At 34.7% G+C, this 18,316-nt stretch overlaps 3 protein-coding genes across 4 annotated transcripts; all 3 read right to left on the reverse strand.

The window, feature by feature from the left end:
* Window positions 1-2,323: 2,323 nt before the first annotated feature.
* LOC9325543 (monothiol glutaredoxin-S13) lies at window positions 2,324-3,102 on the reverse strand. The gene has a single exon (XM_021010770.1). The coding sequence runs from the start codon at window positions 2,935-2,937 to the stop codon at window positions 2,485-2,487; it is 453 nt and encodes a 150-aa protein (XP_020866429.1). The 5' UTR covers window positions 2,938-3,102; the 3' UTR covers window positions 2,324-2,484.
* A 1,440-nt stretch (window positions 3,103-4,542) lies between these two features.
* Window positions 4,543-7,023, reverse strand: LOC9328246 (prohibitin-2, mitochondrial). 2 transcript variants are annotated; one of them, XM_021014108.1, is made up of 6 exons: window positions 6,838-7,023; window positions 6,204-6,377; window positions 5,989-6,105; window positions 5,393-5,563; window positions 5,098-5,310; window positions 4,543-5,005 (listed from the first exon to the last, which is right to left on the reverse strand). In XM_021014108.1, the coding sequence occupies exons 2-6, from the start codon at window positions 6,372-6,374 to the stop codon at window positions 4,811-4,813; spliced, it is 867 nt and encodes a 288-aa protein (XP_020869767.1). In that variant the 5' UTR covers window positions 6,375-6,377; window positions 6,838-7,023; the 3' UTR covers window positions 4,543-4,810. The 2 variants fall into 2 exon arrangements, with proteins under 2 accessions (XP_020869767.1, XP_020869768.1); XM_021014109.1 differs by lacking the exon at window positions 6,838-7,023 and adding an exon at window positions 6,713-6,831.
* Window positions 7,024-8,450: 1,427 nt separating this feature from the next.
* On the reverse strand, window positions 8,451-9,471 carry LOC9328247 (fasciclin-like arabinogalactan protein 9). The gene has a single exon (XM_002892139.2). The coding sequence runs from the start codon at window positions 9,307-9,309 to the stop codon at window positions 8,566-8,568; it is 744 nt and encodes a 247-aa protein (XP_002892185.1). The 5' UTR covers window positions 9,310-9,471; the 3' UTR covers window positions 8,451-8,565.
* Window positions 9,472-18,316: the final 8,845 nt, after the last annotated feature.

Raw genomic sequence — 18,316 nt, forward strand, 5'->3', positions numbered from 1 at the left:
AAACCACTAATCCATTATAATCTTAACCATTTCAATCCAATTCATTAAACTCACTAATCCATTTAATCCATTAATCCATTAAGATCCAAATTTCCAATTCATTAGATCCATGGATTGGATTGGTTTGGATTGATCTATTAATTTCAATCCATTTTGACACCCCTAAATTTAACTAAAATTTAAATAAATTTAACACTTAAACATTTAAAAATTATTACTTTTAACTAAAACATGTTAATTTCACTAAATTTGAATTAAAAATTTATTAACAAACTATTTTCAAAACATATATTAAAAACTTAAACTGATTTTAAAAATTATAATAATGATTTCCACTTAAATTCTTTTAATTTAAGTAAAATTTAAATAAATTTAACACTTAAACATTTAAAAATTAATATTTTTAACTAAAACATGTTAATTTCTCTAAATTTTAAATGAAATTTAAATTTCACTAAAAATATTAAATACCAAACTATAATAAAAACCTAAAATTAAAAACTTAAAGTAATTTTTAAAAATAACAATAATGATTTCCACTTAAATTCTTTTAATTTAACTAAAATTTAAATAAATTTAAATAAATTTTAACACTTAAACATTTAAAAATTATTACTTTTAACTAAAACACTTTAATTTCACTAAATTTTAAAGAAAGTTTTAATTTCACTAAAAATTTTAAACAACCAACTATTTTCAACACCTAAAATTAAAAATTTAAACTAACTTTAAAAATAATAATAATGATTTGCACTTAAATTCTTTTAATTTAACTAAAATTTAAATAAAATTAACACTTTAACATTTAAAAATTATTACTTTTAACTAAAACATGTTAATTTCACTAAATTGTTTTTAAACATTAGTTTAAGTATTGAATTTTAAACACGTCAAACTAACCGCGCCTAGACATCATGTCCTTAGTTGGTCCGTAAGATTTGGTGTTCGAAGTTCGGCATAGTTTCACGTGATAGGGATTTAACACTTAAACTTCTTTTTAAAAAATAATAATAATGATTTCTACTTAAATTCTACTTTTAACTAAAACATGTTAATTTCACTAAATTTTAAATAAATTTTTAATTTCACTAAAAATATTAAATAACAAACTATTTTCAAATCCTAAAATTAAAAACTTAAACTAATTTTAAAAAATAATTATTATTATTTCCACTTATATTCTTTTAATTAACTAAAATTTAAATAAATTTAACACTTAAACATTTTAAAATTATTACTTTTAACTAAACATGTTAATTTCACTAAACTTTTTTAAACATTAGTTTAAGTATTGAATTTTAAACACGTCGAAAACTAACCGCGCCTAGGCATCATGTCCTTAGTTCGTCCGTAAGCTTTGGTTTTCGAAGTTCGGCATAGTTTCACGTGATAGAGATTTAACACTTAAACTTCTTTTTAAAAAATAATAGTGATTTTGACTAAAACATGTTTTCACGTATTTTGACTAAAATAATGTTTTAAGTAAATTGTTTTGATTTTTAACTAAAAGTTTTTGAATTTTATAAAATATTTTTGTTTGAAAAACAATACTAGGTGTTAAATTTAAACATGTTTTCACGTATTTTGACTAAAATAATGTTTTAAGTAAATTGTTTTGATTTTTAACTAAAAGTTTTTGAATTTTATAAAATATTTTTGTTTGAAAAACAATACTAGGTGTTAAATTTAAATAGCTTGAAAACAAAACCGGACTTAGCATCCCATCTTTTTGGTCAGTAAGTCTTGAGGTGTCATAAGTTCGACATGTTTTTCATGTATTGAAAATTTAACACTTAATTATTTTTAAACAGTTTTCAATAATGATTTAAGTAAATTGTTTTGATTTTTAACTAAAAGTTTTTGAACGTTACAAAATGTTTAGTGTTAAATTTAAATACGTTGAAAACAAACCGGACTTAGCATCCCGTCCTTCTCGTCCGTAAGTTTGTGGTGTCATAAATTTAACACTTTGCTAAGTTTAAAATTTTTTCACAAAAAATGTTTTTAAGTATATTTTTTATCTTTAAGTAAATGTTTTTAAAGTATAATTAATAGAAGTGTTCAATTTAAATACATGAAAACAAACCGGACTTAGCTTCATGTCCTTTTGGTGTGTAAGATTTGTGGTGTCATAAGTTTAACATGTCTTCACGTATATTAAATTTAACATTTGGCTAAATTTTAAGGTTTTTCACAAATAAGTAAATTGTTTTGAATTTTTTTTGTTTTGTGGTGTCATAACAAAATGTTTTTTTGGTGTCATAACAAAATGTTTTTTTTTTTTTTTTTGATTTTTCGTAAATAATGTTTTAATTACAATAAAAAAAAAAAGATGAGGTTTTTGTTATTTTCTGTGTTTTCCTATGATCAAACATTCAAACCAATCGCAATTTTTTACAAGCTAAGTTCACATATATTAACAAATAATGTAAAAAAGGGAGAGAAACAAAATAAGAAGGCAAACTTAGATTAAGGAGGATTAAATCAAAGCCATAAAGCCCCAGCTTGTCTAAGAGTAGGCACTAAATCACCATTAATATGAGCCGCCATCAGATTTTCCAATCCTCCAAACAACTTTCCTCCTATGTACATCATAGGTAATTTCTCTTTATCACTTATGATATTGTCGTAGTTGTTGTTGTTGTCTTCTTCACCAATCTCAACCACCAATGGATTCACGCCATGTGTCAGTAGCAGCCGTTTTGCCACGTCTCCCATACAACAGCCTCTCCTTGCAAACACCACCACAGCATTCTCCATCACCACAAGGTTGCTTGATCTCTTAGTGCTTAAAGATGTTGGCTTTGGTGATGCTGATGTTAACCATGATAATGATGATGATGATGATGGTTTATCTTCATTCTTTGAAAGGAAAATGCTATTGCCCGGTACGGTCTTCGTCCACGATGACTCGTATGGTCTAATTGCTTTTTGCATAATTGATGTTAGAGAGACAAAGAGAGGGAGAGAGATGGGAAAAGAGAGAGAGAGACTTGTGTAGTTGGGTTAGTTTGGTAAAAGATTGGATTATTAAAGAGTTTATATAGAGAGGATTTTAGAGAGCTTCTGGCTTTGGGGGTCAACGAAGCATGTGTAAACTGTATTCTCATGATATCCGAAGCCACGTCACCGTATCCAAAATAAAGATCTATAACTAAACATATGATTATTTATTAATGTTGAGTGTAAATCATCCAAAACTTAAAAATATATTTAACTTATGAGTGAAAGATAAATTTCGAACTCATTGTCGGAACTCAAATGCGACAACTCAATTTTTTTAGAATATAAGTGTTATTATCTTAAACAGATGTCATCTTTGACATGTTGTAATTTAGAAAATTGTAGCATTAATAAATCAATGACTTGCACGATATATTAGTTTATTTTAAACTAAGTGATGACGAAGACATAGTAAGGGGCTTACGACAAGGCTGATGTCAACAGATATCTTTATTTGCTTAATACTTATGTCATAATTAAAATTGTCTTCGTAAGGTTACGTTTTATGGATAAAGGCAAATCATTTGTATGGACCATTAGATTTTAGATCATCTCTATTACGTCATGACGATGACTTGTTTTCTATAACATTAAGATATCAATTTGTATTTTATATTCTAGTTGAAACATATCTTTGCCTAAACATCAACTATATAGTATGCCTTTTTCCATTGAGCATCTTTCTTTTGTTATGGATTTAAGCTGTCATTTAGAATTTTGATACATGCATAAAACTATAGAAACGTATATCTTCCCATCGAATTCATACAATTTGAAGCTCTTGTTTAGGATTAGTTAAACTTACGATATGATCGGAAAAACGTTGCACAAACGTCACGAACTCCACAAAGCCAAGGTGATGACGTGTCAATTCTGTGGAAAATCTAACAACTCCTTTCGTCAAAAGGAAACAGCTGACAAAAAATGGACCCTCACGGTGACAAAACGACGTGACGTCTCCCTTTAACTTTACGAAACAGCAAGTCGTTCCCTCTTTTGTTAATCCACAACGCGTTTAATTTTGAAATCATTTATTGCTCAAAACATTTTAATATCTTGGTTAACGGCCATCACTCGTTTCCAGCTAATTTTAATTTATACATGACATCATAAAAAGCAGCAGCCGTCGGTTATATACAAATATTGAAATATAAGAGTTTACTTGGTCAGAATTTTAAAATTTGACGTCACCGCATAAAACTCCTCAGCGGTGAAAGAAAGAAAAAGACGTCTCTATCATGGTGGCGCCGGCAAGACGTCATTAAATACAAAGGGTCCATGTTGCTATGCTCATACAAAATCTTATATACGTATGCAATATATTATTTTCTCTTCTCTCCAATACAAATCCTTATGTAGTAGATAAGGTTGGCAACTAGTGGAGAAAAGAAAAATTGAATAGCAAGCAAACTAACACGAGAAAAAATATTATGTTGCAAGTCTTATGTAGGGATGGTATATGGATCTTATATTCTGATATTTATGTAAGCATGTCGTAAGTAACCTATGCTAAAAGAACTGTTGGCCTAGATCATCAGATCATATGAATATGAATATTATTAAGTTTAAAATTCAACTTCATCAATTTTCCAGGAAAGTTGAATATCAACAAAAAGTTTCATTGAACATGATGAATAATACTGACCAAAGCCAATCTGAGTCGCAATATGTCCGCTTAAAGACTATTTTCAGAATCAGTCACGACAAGGGGTCATTTGGTCAAACATCGAACCCGTTCTTTACTTCCAAGGCGGAGAGATTTTTTAGAGAGAAAAGAAATGAAGAAAACTTACTCGTTCCTTCTCTTTTACTTCTTAGGGTTAGGCTCCAAGTTCATTTCTTGAAGGTTAAGCAACAGATCGTTGGAGCTCAGGTAAACCTTGTTAGCAGATAGTGCAATGGTCTGAGCAATCTCTCTCGCAGCTTCAATCTTTCTCAGAGTGATGAATGCCTGATTATTCGCAATTGCTTGTCCGATAAGCTGAGCACTTTTAGCTTCTCCCTGCACAAAGAATCAAAGAAGATCTAATGCTTCAGGCCAAAACCTATAATCTCATGTCATTAGATCTGCAGTAAAGATCAACAATGCTATACCTGTGCACGGATAACCGCACTTCTCCTGTCTTGCTCGGCTTTCTCCACAATGAACTTAGCCCGTTCAGCTTCCTGAGCAGCGACTTGTTTTGCCTCGATTGCTGCAGTGAACTCTTTGCCGAATGTCAGAGTCGTGATGGAGACATCATCAAGAGCAATGTTGAAGTTAGAAGCCCGCTCTGTCAGAATCTTGCGTATCTCTCTGCTCACAGCCTAGAGGAGAGAGTAAACTGAGTCCAACATTATAAACAAAAGAGCAGAAAAGGTTGTAGCAAAAGAATTTTGAGATACGTACTTCTCTCTGTGTAATAAGCTGGCTTGCATTGTACTGAGCTACCACGGCTTTTAGGGTTTCATGGATGATGGAAGGAAGAACCCTTTCACTGTAGTTCTCGCCGAGGGTTCGGTAAATCTGAGGCAAACGATCACCCATGGGACGTGTGAGAACCCTTAGTCCAATTTTCACCTGTGCAACAACCAAGAAAGATATCAGAAACACAGCAACTCCTTTAAGAAAGAAAATGGAGACCAATTATTTTTTTGCTCTACCTAAATCTACTGAAAGCAAGTGTAACTTGACTCTCGTTTCTCCCTTTCTTTTTAACCATTTATCAACACACTCACACAGTTCATATAAGGATAACAACTGATCATGTAATATCCTAACAAAATCAATCTGCAATTCATAACTATAAACCACATCCAAACTTTTCTAAAACATGCTCTTAGTGCGGCATTTAAGGATCTTAACATAAGATCAAAAGAAGGAATGTATAGGATGATCTATATAGCTCCACATTCAGTAACAGCATTTGAAACTAAAGCCTGGTCTGGATAATTGTACACACACAGAGAGAAAATAAGCTAAAAGAACAAGAAACCAAAACGCACCATCTGAAGGTCATGACTACCGGTGGTGCTCTCTACAAGATAAGGTCGTGCACGAACGTCATAGATGATTGGCCTTTCAAACCATGGCATCATAAAATGTGTACCCTCTGGGTATACCTGAAAACACAAATCCAAGTAAAAGTCACGCTTCTTAAAATAACTATTCATAAGACTCAGATATAAAAGTAACTCTTGTCAGTTTGAGAAATACAAACCTTTTCCTTGATACCAGTTAATCGGTTGAACATGACAGCACGGTGTCCTCCATCGACATTGTAGAGACTATTAGTGAGGGCATAGACACCAAGTCCACCAATAACACTGACCTTAAGAAGGGCAGAGAGAGCAGGAGATCCAGGAATGTTGGGAACTTTGTTGAAACTCATTTCCTAAGAGCCAAACAGAATTAAAAACCACACTGAGATACGAAGATCCAAACCGCATAAGAAATCACACACAGAGAAAAATCAATGCACAAGCCTCCATTTCAGAAGAAACAAAATCCAAGAGTAGTGTTACTAAGAGAGTCAATGGAAATGGCAAAAACTGGAACGAAACACGAATTCGAAAAGATCGCGTAGAAAAGCTTCAGAAATTGAAAGCATCGGTAACAGATCCCAAAGCTTAAATCAATCTACAGTATCCATAGATCGTCGAATAAATATGACGAACAAACTTTTAACAAGAACAGATCCACGAGCTTTCACCAAAATGACAATTCTACCTCTAAATCACGCAAAGATTATCAAACTGAAAGACGACCAGGCACCGCGTGACTTTAGGGCAACCAAACAGAGCGTACGAATAGACAAAGTGAAATCTCGGAGGAAAAAGCGCAGAGAGAAGAACCTGAGCTCAGCTCTTAATCACCGGCGATGGTAGGGTTTATGAAAGATCACGATCGGAGCTGCCGGCGAAGCTTAGGGTTTTAGAAATGAGAAAATTGGATATGTATTGGCAAACTATCTTCTAGTATGTTCGTGCCGAATTGCTCAGGCCCATTAATTTAAAATATACTTCATTAGGCCCATTATATTTTTTTGTGCATTAATAAGTCATGTACAGTACTTTTTTCCGTCAGCAAGTTATTACAACTAGATTATAACCCGCGGTGTACCGCGGGACTATAATTTTTTTTGTATTTTAATTGTTATATCTAGAATTTCATCCGTAGTATACAGTCTCGTATTACTATCGATCCAAACATGTCCTACCATCTAATACCGTTCAGTGAAATTAAACATATCTAATAGATTTCACCCGTGGTATACCGTCTCGTATTACTATCGACCCAAACCCGTCGTACCATCTAACCCCGTTCAGTAAAATTAAACATTATTTTATTATTTTTGTTTTAATAATACTTTAATTTAAAAGATATATAATTCATATCAATTTAAAAGTTTTCTTTCAAATGGTTATTTAATTGTTGTAAATTTCATATATTATTATATTATAAATCCGTCATACCATCTAATCTTGTTCGGTAAATTAAACATTATTTTTTGTTTGAATAATACTTTATTAAAATATTTATAATTCAAATCAATTTAAAGTTTTCTTTCAAATGATTATTTCATTTTTATAGATTTCACATATTATATATATTCTAAACATTTTTTTCGTTAAATATTCTAAACGTTTAATAAACTTTAAATAACTATAATATTTATCTTTCAATAAAGTATAATATTAATAATGTCCTAAGATTTCTTTTTTTTTTAAAGTATTTAGAATTGATGGAAATATATTAGATAAAGAAATGCTAGTAATTAAGAATCTTAATTAATTGATAATAATTAATGCCAATGGCATTCTTTTATTGATTCTTGTATTCGGCCAGAATGGCTCCATTCTCGAATTTGTAATGACATTTCAAAGTTAATATAATTTCTTTCTGACGAAAAAAAAAAAAAAAAAAGTTGCAATTTGAGGATTTATTTCATAAAATGTTACAAAAATGTATATATAGATTTTATGAACTTATGACTTGTATATATAACACAGATTCACAGTCTAAACTCTAAAGAATCTTTAGAAAACAGTCGCATGTGAAAGATGAATTATAAGAAAACAGTCGATCACTCTTTACCTGGATACTTTATTATTATGAATAGTAATCTATACTGGTGGTCAATATTAAATAACAGAACCAAAAAAGAGTTATATGGTCCATATATGTCTAGTAATCGCATGTGATGGCTATTTTTTCGGATCTGAGGCATCATTAGCGGGTCTAACGTCCTTCGATCCAATTTTCACGTAGCTCGAGTTAAAATGTCGTGAATGGAACTTGCAATTAAATAAATAAAAAACAAAATAATCTCATCAACTGTATAGTTTTTAGTTATTAAGTATACAAAATAGTTTGTTCACGCCACAAATTTATTGTTTTTCGTTGGCCAAAAAAAGAGTTATCCATAAAATGCTCACTTCGGCAGGGCACCTATAGACGAGAATAATAAGTACAAATCTCACATTTTATTTCACGGAACTTAATTAACAAATTTCATATTTATACCTCAAATCACAGGATAAAATCAATAGAAAGCAAAACAAATCATTGATATTAAATTTTCAAAAGAGAAATTTCAAACACAAGACAACAAGTCCAAGACCAAACCCTAGCCCGACTTTCTTCTCACCGGAACCTGACTTATCCGACGGCGAGGCTGCCTTTTTAGTGGAGCCGGAGTCATCGGAAACCCCACCGGATTTAGATTTAGGTGCAGGAGCAATCGGCGAAAGCTTGTGCTCTCCGAACATCTCACCTGGCAACAAAACCATGTCGACAACATAAACTGCGAGAGGACGTTGTTGCCTCAACGCATTGCTAACACGTGTTTCCACATAACCAGTAGAGACATTGATTTGGTTTGTTTGACCGGTGAAGTTAAGCCCGTAAACACCGTTGTCTCGGCCAGAAGCTTGAGTCCTAACCGGATTACTCACGGAGAGGAGATCGTCCATACTGTAAAATTTGGGGCTAACGTGGTAGAGAATGAGTTTAACTTGCTCGTCTGGGGTTAACTGGTTTAGGGTTCCGGGTTTAAGGTTTTGAAAAGCATTGTCTGTTGGTGCAAACACTGTCATACCTTCCGATGAACTATTAACTTGAATGTTCACTTGGCTACCGACTTGAGTGATGTTTAGAAGATGGATGAAAGTAGTGAATTGACCACCTTTTTCGAGGATCGCGGTGAGGTTGATGGGACCGGCAGGGCCTGGAGCGGGGGCTGCCGGCTGAGCCGTGGCCTTGGTTACGAGTAGTACGAGGGCAATGAGGAGGAGAGGAGCTAGAGTTAGACGAGTGGTAGCCATTATTGGTTTGCTTAGTTAAAGTGGGAAGAGTGATTGGAAAAGTGAGATCGGAAGGGAATGCTTTATATGGAAGTTAAAATGTTTGAAATGATGAGTTGTATCTAGTTGGGATGAGATGGCAAAGTCAATACAAAACGTTTGTTGACAAATAATGTCTATAGAGATATTGTTAACATATATATGTATATGAATTCATATACATATATATTAGCCGTTAAGATCCGTTTAGTGAGAGGAAATTAGAATAAAATATGAGGTTGGTGGATCCATAGGTAGAGCCCACATCACATGTAATAAGGATCGAGAGTCAATAATTTACATACAAAATTGTATGGAAGATAATGTTCGACAACACAACTTAAGGTGTAAGGTGGACGTAAATCGGGATAGGAATTTGAGGGAATGAAAAGGAGAAAATTGAAAAATCCTCAGACGTAAAACCTTCTATAGTTGGTATCCCTGTTCTAAAAATCGGCCGCCTAGCCGCCTAGGCGGCCGCCTAGGCGCTGGTCGGAGGAGCACCGCGGCGATTTTGTCCAAATCGGTGAGAAAAATCAGAGATCCGATTTTTTGTCCGCCTAGACCGCCTAGGCGGCCGCCTAGCCCGCCTAGACGGCGCCTAGCCCAATTTTTTTTTTTTTTTTTTTTTTTTAACTTTTTTTTTTCATCTAAAATTCAAAACGTCCTACTTATGTTCGTAATTTGTATAAAAATCATAAATTTGAAATTAAAATCTTGTTTTCATGTGTTTAATATAATTTTAAAAACAATATTATATAAATTTCTTAATTATAATGGATTAATATGTTTTTAAAATATTAAATAGCCCTAAAACTAATCCCCGATTAATCCCCGTGTAATCCCCGATTTTCTTGCTAGGCGCTAGGCGCACCCTCACCGCCCGACTAGCGCCTAGCGATTTTTTGAACACGGGTTGGTATTGCTACAAGCCTACACCTCGATAGGGCCTATCAAGTCAGAACTTCTTTTTTAGATAGTAGCATCATTAGAAGTTGATTAAGGAAATATGGAATACAAAACTTTTCGAAATTTTTGATAAGACTGGTTTCTATAGTAAATATTGAATTGATGCTTTTAAGTAATAAAATAATCAAAATTTAAGAAGTGTTGTAAACTGTGTTGTTCTATTGATTAATGAATGAGATTTCGATACATATATATACATGATGAGGGGAGACAAATCCCCATTGGGCTAGTAAACCCTAAAGCCCAAAAGCCCACTAAGTACAATATAGGCCGTCATAAGGAGAATCTTCAAGAACATGGGCATGGGCCTTCTAGGACATGGACATGGGCCTTCTAGAATATGCATAAGGTCCACGGTTATGGAGTCCATCCAACATGTGGTTTATAACACTCCCCCTTGGATGACATAACCGTGTAGATGCCAAAGGATCTCAGTAATACGCTTGGGGATGCTGCCTCATTAAAACCTTACCAGGAAAACCCATTGGGACAAAACCATGGTTAAGGAAAAAGAGTACAGCACGTATTACTCCCCCTGTTTTGGTCATCCCTGCAAGTCCTTAAGTCTCCGCATTCCAATTTGATGCGTGAGCTTCCTCAATGTCGATGTTGGTAATGCCTTGGTAAAGAGATCGGCTGAGTTGTCGCTGGATCGAACTTGTACCACTCGAACTTCTCCATCCCTTTGCAAGTCATGCGTGAAGAAGAACTTTGTTAGAATGTGCTTCGTCCGATCTCCCTTGATGTAGCCGTCCTTGAGCTGAGCGATACAGGCTGTGTTGTCTCCTCATATGATGGTCTTTGATGTTGTAGTAGCTGCGCCTTGAAGAAGGCTGCCTACGTACCCTTGGAAGGGATCAAGCCACACGTAGTTCCTATCTATTGACCATGCCATAATCTGATTTTACCTGCATCAGCAAAACAAACTAAACCAAAGCAAACTAGACCTTCTTTGGTTAGATCAGTATAGAATAAAACCCAAATAAACAAACATAGGAAGAATAGAATTTAAAATTTAACCAAACCTTCCTTCAAACCTTTCTAGTGCCTTTGGGTTGATCATGAACTAAATTTAGGCAAAGGAGGTTCACGGCAAAACATATGTCTGGTCTAGTGTGGCTAGCCAAGTACATTAACGCTCCTATGGCACTAAGGTATGGCACTTCAGGATCGAGAACTTCTTCCTCATCCTTCTTTGGACCGAATGGATCACTATCCAATCCGAGGCTTCTCACCACCATTGGGCTGCTCAATGGGTGGGCCTGGTCCATATTGAATCTCTTGAGTACTTTTTCAGTATATGCCTTTTGATGCACAAGGATTCCATTATTCACGTACTCAAGTTGCAATCCCAAACATAATTTTGTCTTGCCTAGGTCTTTCATCTCGAATTCTTTCTTTAGATATTTGACTGTTTGGGCGATTTCCCCAGAGGTTCCAAGGATGTTCAAATCATCCACATATACTGCTATTATCACAAACCCTTCGTTTGCAAATTTCTTTATGAAGATACATGGACTGATGGGATCATTCTTATAACCTTCTCTGACTAGGTACTCGCTTAATCTATTGTACCACATGCGTCCACTTTGTTTCAGTCCATAAAGCGATTTGTTCAGCCTTATGCAGTATTGGTCTCGAGACCCTTTCTTATCTTTATCTTTGAGCTCAATACCCTCTGGTAATCTCATATATATCATCCAGTGGACTTATATAAATATGCAGGCATTACATCCATTAGCCGCAAATCAAGTCTTTTTCTTTATATAGCCAGACTTAGCAAAATTTAAATGTCTTAGCATCCACCACAGGGGAGTATGTTTCTTCATAATCTATCCCCGGTCTTTGTGAGAATCCTTGTGCAACAAGCCGTGCCTTATATCTCACGATTTCATTATTCTCATTTCTCTTCTTCACAAAGACCCATTTGTGTCCTACTGGTTTTTACATCGAATGGTGTCCTTAAGGTCGGACCAAACTCATTCCTTTTCTTAATGATTCTTAGCTCCACGTTTTATGGTCTTGTACCATTTAATCAATCAAGTCTTTGAGTGCACTCTAGTATAGACGTGGGCTCCTGATCCTCATTTATATTCATAAATTCAAGTGCTACCTTGCATGCAAAATCATCTTATGTCGACATTTCTTATATGTTCCATTATGTTCCAGACATGATATAATCGATTTGAGATTTATTATGGTCAGGACCTTTAATACTTTGCAGCTTGGCGTCCCAAGCTACATTATATGGTACCTGTACCTTAGAGCCGGCCGGCCTTATCTCCATGTCTGGGATGGTTTCCTTAGTAACCTCGGATTCCTATTGCACCTTTCTTTGATTTTCGAGAATTTTTATCTTTGGAACCTATTGGTCTACCACGTTTCTTTCGTGTGTTAGACTCGGTAGCAATTTCATTGATTCGCTTTTGGATATCAATACGTACTGGTGCATTACAAGCTGGTATGTACGTTTTTGTAACTTTCTTTGGGTCAGCAAAGGAATCTGGCAATTGATTAGCTAGCTTTTCAAATGTATAATCTTATGGACCTCTGATTCTCATGCCAGAGTCCGAGGATCTTGCCAATTTAAGGATGTTTGATTTCATTATATTTCTTTTATTGCTTTACCCAGCTTGTTCGTCTCTCCACCTATAGTAGGAAATTCGGATTCATTCAAATGACAATCCGCGTATCTAGCCTTAAATAGATCACCCGTAGTTGGCTCTAGATACTTAATAATGGTGGGAGAATCAAATCCAACATATATTCCCATCCTCCTTTGAGGTCCCATCTTTGTTTCTATGTGGTGGAGCAATCGGTACATATATGGCACACCCGAAAGTCTTTAGATGGGATATGTCTGGCTCATGACCCATAAGTAATTGGGATGGTGAATATCTATGTTCACTAGATGGCCTTATGCGTATAAGTTCTGATGCATGTAAAACAGCGTGTCCCCAAGCGGCTACTGGGAGCTTCGACCTCATGAGTAATGGTCGAGCTATCAATTGAATTCGTTTAATGAAGGATTCCGCTAATCCATTCTGTGTATGTACATGTGCTACGGGATGTTCCACACTTACCCCCATGGACATACAGTAGTCATTAAACGCTTGGGACGTGAATTCACCGGCATTGTCTAGACGTATAGTCTTAAGCGGAAAATCTGGAAAGTGGGCTCACAGTCTTATTATCTGGGCCAATAACCTAGCAAACACTTGGTTTCTAGTAGATAGGAGACAAACATGCGACCATCTTGTCGATGCATCAATGAGGACCATACATATATCTCCTTGTATCCTTTCCAGAAATTTTAAGGTCTCTTTATTTACCTTAGCCGGTGATGGCCTTATAATGAGTTTCCCTTGTGAACATGCTTCACACGTGAGATTCTTAGGGATAACTCTTTTCTCTCTTAGGGTGTGCCCCTTTGAATTAGTTATTAGTTTACGCATCATACTATGACCCGGATGGCCAAGCCGGTCATGCCATAAAGTGAATTTCTCGATGAACTCTTTGTTCATTGCCATATTAGCTTCGATCATATCGATTTTAGCATAGTAGAGACCAGTGGATAATGCGGGTATAGTCTCTTAGGACTTTCTTATGTCCTTGGGTGATCTCAATTATATTTAGGAATTCTTTGTTCCCTTCACCCTTTGTTTCAATATGGAAACCATTCAATCTTATATTTTTGAAACTTGACAAGCTCCTCTTCGAGCTGGGTGAATATAGGGCATCGCTTATTTCAAGATGCGTGCCCTTTGATAAAAATATATGGGCATGACCATGGCCCTCAATAAGACTAGCTATACCCGCTATGGTGCTAATATTGGCATTTTTCATTATGAGATTTAGGAAAATATCTCTTATCTTTTGTGTGGCTCCACTATCCACCACAATTATGTTCTTGTCCTCGGCCATTTCTTATATGGACAAGAATCATGTTCTAAACATAAAATAATATAAAATAAATTCAAGCAAATAACAATCAATGAACACATAAAATGCAAAGAAAAACATAGAGGTTTTGATGTCGAAGTAAGATTTATCAACTTGATTCTTTTATGCAATCAGAAGTTTCATACTCTATTAGATCATCTTGATCATGTTCACCATCTTTATATACCAAATGGGCTTTAGGATTCTTCCCTTTTACACTCTCTTGATAGAGGTCACAACGATGTTTGGAAGTCCTACATATCTTAGCCCAATGGTTTCCCATTCCATATCTATGGTATACTCATTTGGTCGAGTGTTGTGGTTTGGAAATACCACATCGTCCTCGCCCTCGACCACGGCCGGAATTGGGTCTACATCCACGGTTATAGTGGTTCCCATGGCCGGATGAGTTATAGTGGCCACAACCACGTCCTTTCAATACCACATCTATGGCATACTCATTTGGTCGAGTGTTGTGGTTTGGAAATACCACATCGTCCTCGCCCTCGACCACGGCCGGAATTGGGTCTACATCCACGGTTATAGTGGTTCCCACGGCCGGATGAGTTATAGTGGCCACAATCACGTCCTTTCCATCCACCACGGTCACGGCCGTGTGGTCTATCACTTTAGACGTGGTTAGATTCTTTGGATTCTTTCTTATCCTCTGCGGCCTTATTGGCATTAGGTAATGGGGTTAATCTATGAGGTCATAACTCACTGTTTTTATCTGTAAGTCATTATTTTTATTTTTTTTTCATCTAGCAATAGACTCATCCACGGACTTATAGTCCTGGATTATGAGACTCTCAATAAGATGGTGGCTAATATTGTCTTGTATCTATCTTTCTCTCTTGGCATTCTTGCCTTATTAGATACATTCACCAAGTCCTTTTGACTTTAGGATAATCTTAGTATCCATTGCCCATTTTAAAATAATTATCTCCTAAGAAATTTAGGGCAGTAAAGTACAAGTTGTAATTCAACATCTACAAGGAAAAGTTTTGAGTCAAAATCATGTAATCGTTAGTGTCATGCGGTATTTGAGACCGAACCATGAATCGATTTACTTAGGGATTTGACTTTCCTCTTTTGCTTAGGATTAGATTTCCTCTTTTTATTAGGATTAACTTTTCCTTTTCCTTTTTAGGATTTACTTTCCTCTTTACTTTAGGATTAATTTTCCTATTTCACTTATGATTTTAGATTTTAAGATTTCCTATTTTAATTAGGATTTGGAAATTTTCTATTTCTTAAAGTTTTCCTATCTTGAATAGGATTTATGAATTTCCTAATTTAATTAGGATTTAGAGTACAATAGGATTTAGGATTTTATTTAGGTTTTCATGCTTTCTATTAGAATTTTAAAGTTTCCTATTTTATTGAGGATTTTAAGATTCCCTATTTAGGATTTAGGGTTGTTAAGATTTCCTATTATCTAGGGTTTCCTATTTTATTTAGGATTTTAAGGTTTCCTAGATTTTAGGGTTTCCTATTTTATTTAGGATTTTAGGTTTTAGGGTTTTGAGATTTCTTTTAGGATTATCTTTTCTAAGTTTTCTAGGGTTCATGCAATTTTAGTTTTAGGGTGTTAAGCATGTAATCAATCAAAGGAGCAAACAATCTAACAACCTAAACAATCTCAATCAAGCCGATTTAAACTTATGGAATTTTTTGGATTAGATTCGTTTTAGGTTTTAGGTTTTTAGACCTTTAAAGTTTCGGTTATTAGCTTATGTATTTTCGTTTTGCGATTTTAGGTTTAGACAATTAAAACTTCTCTAGCAACTTAGGCGAGTTTAGCTTAAGCGATAATCAACTTTTTCTAGCAACCTAAACGAGTCAAACAATCGAGCAAACAAGCAATCGGATCAAACAAGCAATCAAATCATACAAGCAAAGCAATCACTTAATCAATCATCATTCGTTTTAGGGTTTCTCTTTGCTTAACTTTCAAGTTCAATTGTTGGTTCTTTAGCTTTAGGGTTTTGATGTTACCTTTCACCTTATGGGGTTGTATGGACTAGAACCGGGAGCTAAAGACCTCGGTAACTCACGCTGCTGCAACGAACCGCAAACAGTACCACGATGAACAGTACCACGATGAACAGTGCCGCGATGAACAGTACCCGCGATGAACAGTGCGGCGATGAACAATACCCGCGATGAACAGTACCGAGATGAACAGTGTCGGCGATGAACAGTGCCGTGATTTTTAGGGTTAGGGTTTTCGTTAAGAGCAAGTCGTGCTGATAACGTGTTGTAAACTGTGTTGTTCTATTGATTAATGAATGAGATTTCGATACATATATATACATGATGAGGGGAGACAAATCCCCATTGGGCTAGTAAACCCTAAAGCCCAAAAGCCCACTAAGTACAATATAGGCCGTCATAAGGAGAATCTTCAAGAATATGGGCATGGGCCTTCTAGGACATGGACATGGGCCTTCTAGAATATGCATAAGGTCCACGGTTATGGAGTCCATCCAACATGTGGTTTATAACAAGAAGTTATTTTGTAACATTTTTCAGTAGTATCAATTTTTTTTTTTTCCGTGACGTGATGTCATGTACTTCTACATCTTGTCTACTCTAATGTTTTTTTTTTTTGAAAAACCTCATAGTGATATCTAAAGTTTTTTAAAAGTTCCTGATATCTCTCTAAAAAAAAAAGTTTAAACAAAGTTCCTGATATCTCTCTAAGAATCTATGTGTGTTTTGTAAAAAGAACAAAATGAGTGGACAGGCTGACTAAGTGACAGCTGGGAACACACAAGTTGGCATGTGGGAGAGTGGAAGACCCTTAAGTTTATATTGCCTCATCACTAACAATTGCATATTAAGACAAATAGACAATAAACTAATTAATTAGTTGATAACCAAAGAATATTATCATCTCCCGTACCTAAATTTGTTGAAAATATGTTTTATATATACACACCTAAATACATTCATGCATTCCAACATATAAAATTGTTAAGAACAGATAAAATTTTCTGTATAATTTGTTTTAGAGTGAGTGGCACAAATACATGATGTCTCTCTCCCATTGATGTGAAAACGGCACGCAGTTGGAGAACAAAAGTAATGAAATTCCAACCAGTTACATGGGCCTATCGGGCTTACACACTGGTCTTGTAGATGTCTTATCATGGGCTAAATTCTAAATCAGGCCCATACATGTTGGGAATCTGAGATTATTATTAATTTTTTTTTGTCTGAAAGGAAATCTTGAGAACTAAGACCATCTTTATTAGAGGGATCTTAAGAAAATTTTAAGATGATCTTAGTATTTAATTAATTAAATTTATTCCCAAATGTGCATTAAATTTAAGGTGGGTTTCTTAGCTAAGGAACAAAAAAAAAAGTTAAGAGCCAAAATTTATAAATTTAATACTAAAAAATTCTTAAGAACCAAAATTAAGAAACCATTGATAATGGTGCTGGCCTGATATTTCTTTTTTTTTTTTTGATAAAAACAGCATAAAATTTCATGGTAATACACACTCAAAAAAATGAATTGAGAAAATTAATTTGACGTATTTGTTTGTCCTTGCTATAGTAGGTTTAGAAAAAAAAAAAAAAAATTGTTAGATTTACAAAACAAAGAAAACAGAACAAATTTAGAAACAAGGATCCAAATGGAGCGGGCAAAAAAAAAAAAAAAAAAAAAAAGGATCCCAATGGAGGCATCCGAGCAGCATGCAGCCATACACTCGTCACGACGGTCGCGTCCGGCACATCATCACTTGGTTCTCACGTGTTTACTCTCCAGACTTGTGTTCTTTTCCTTTCTTTTCTTTTTCCCTAAATTTAGATAAAATAATGATTTAACTCTTTTGTCGTTTTTGTTCATCGTTGTGTGTTTTCAAAACCTGTATTCGATGGTGATGTCTGATGTGTAAGAAAATGCACTTTAAGGAGCCATGCAAACTGAAATGTGTCTACTCCCTCCATTTACAAGTTCAAGTACTTCTCATTTTCCATTTTGTAATTATTATTTTAAAGTATTAGTAGAACAGCAAACAAAACGAGAATACATATTGTCAAAAACAAAAAAAAAACGAGAATACAC

This window comes from Arabidopsis lyrata, assembly GCF_000004255.2.
Source record: "Arabidopsis lyrata subsp. lyrata unplaced genomic scaffold ARALYscaffold_1, whole genome shotgun sequence".
NCBI lineage: Eukaryota > Viridiplantae > Streptophyta > Magnoliopsida > Brassicales > Brassicaceae > Arabidopsis > Arabidopsis lyrata.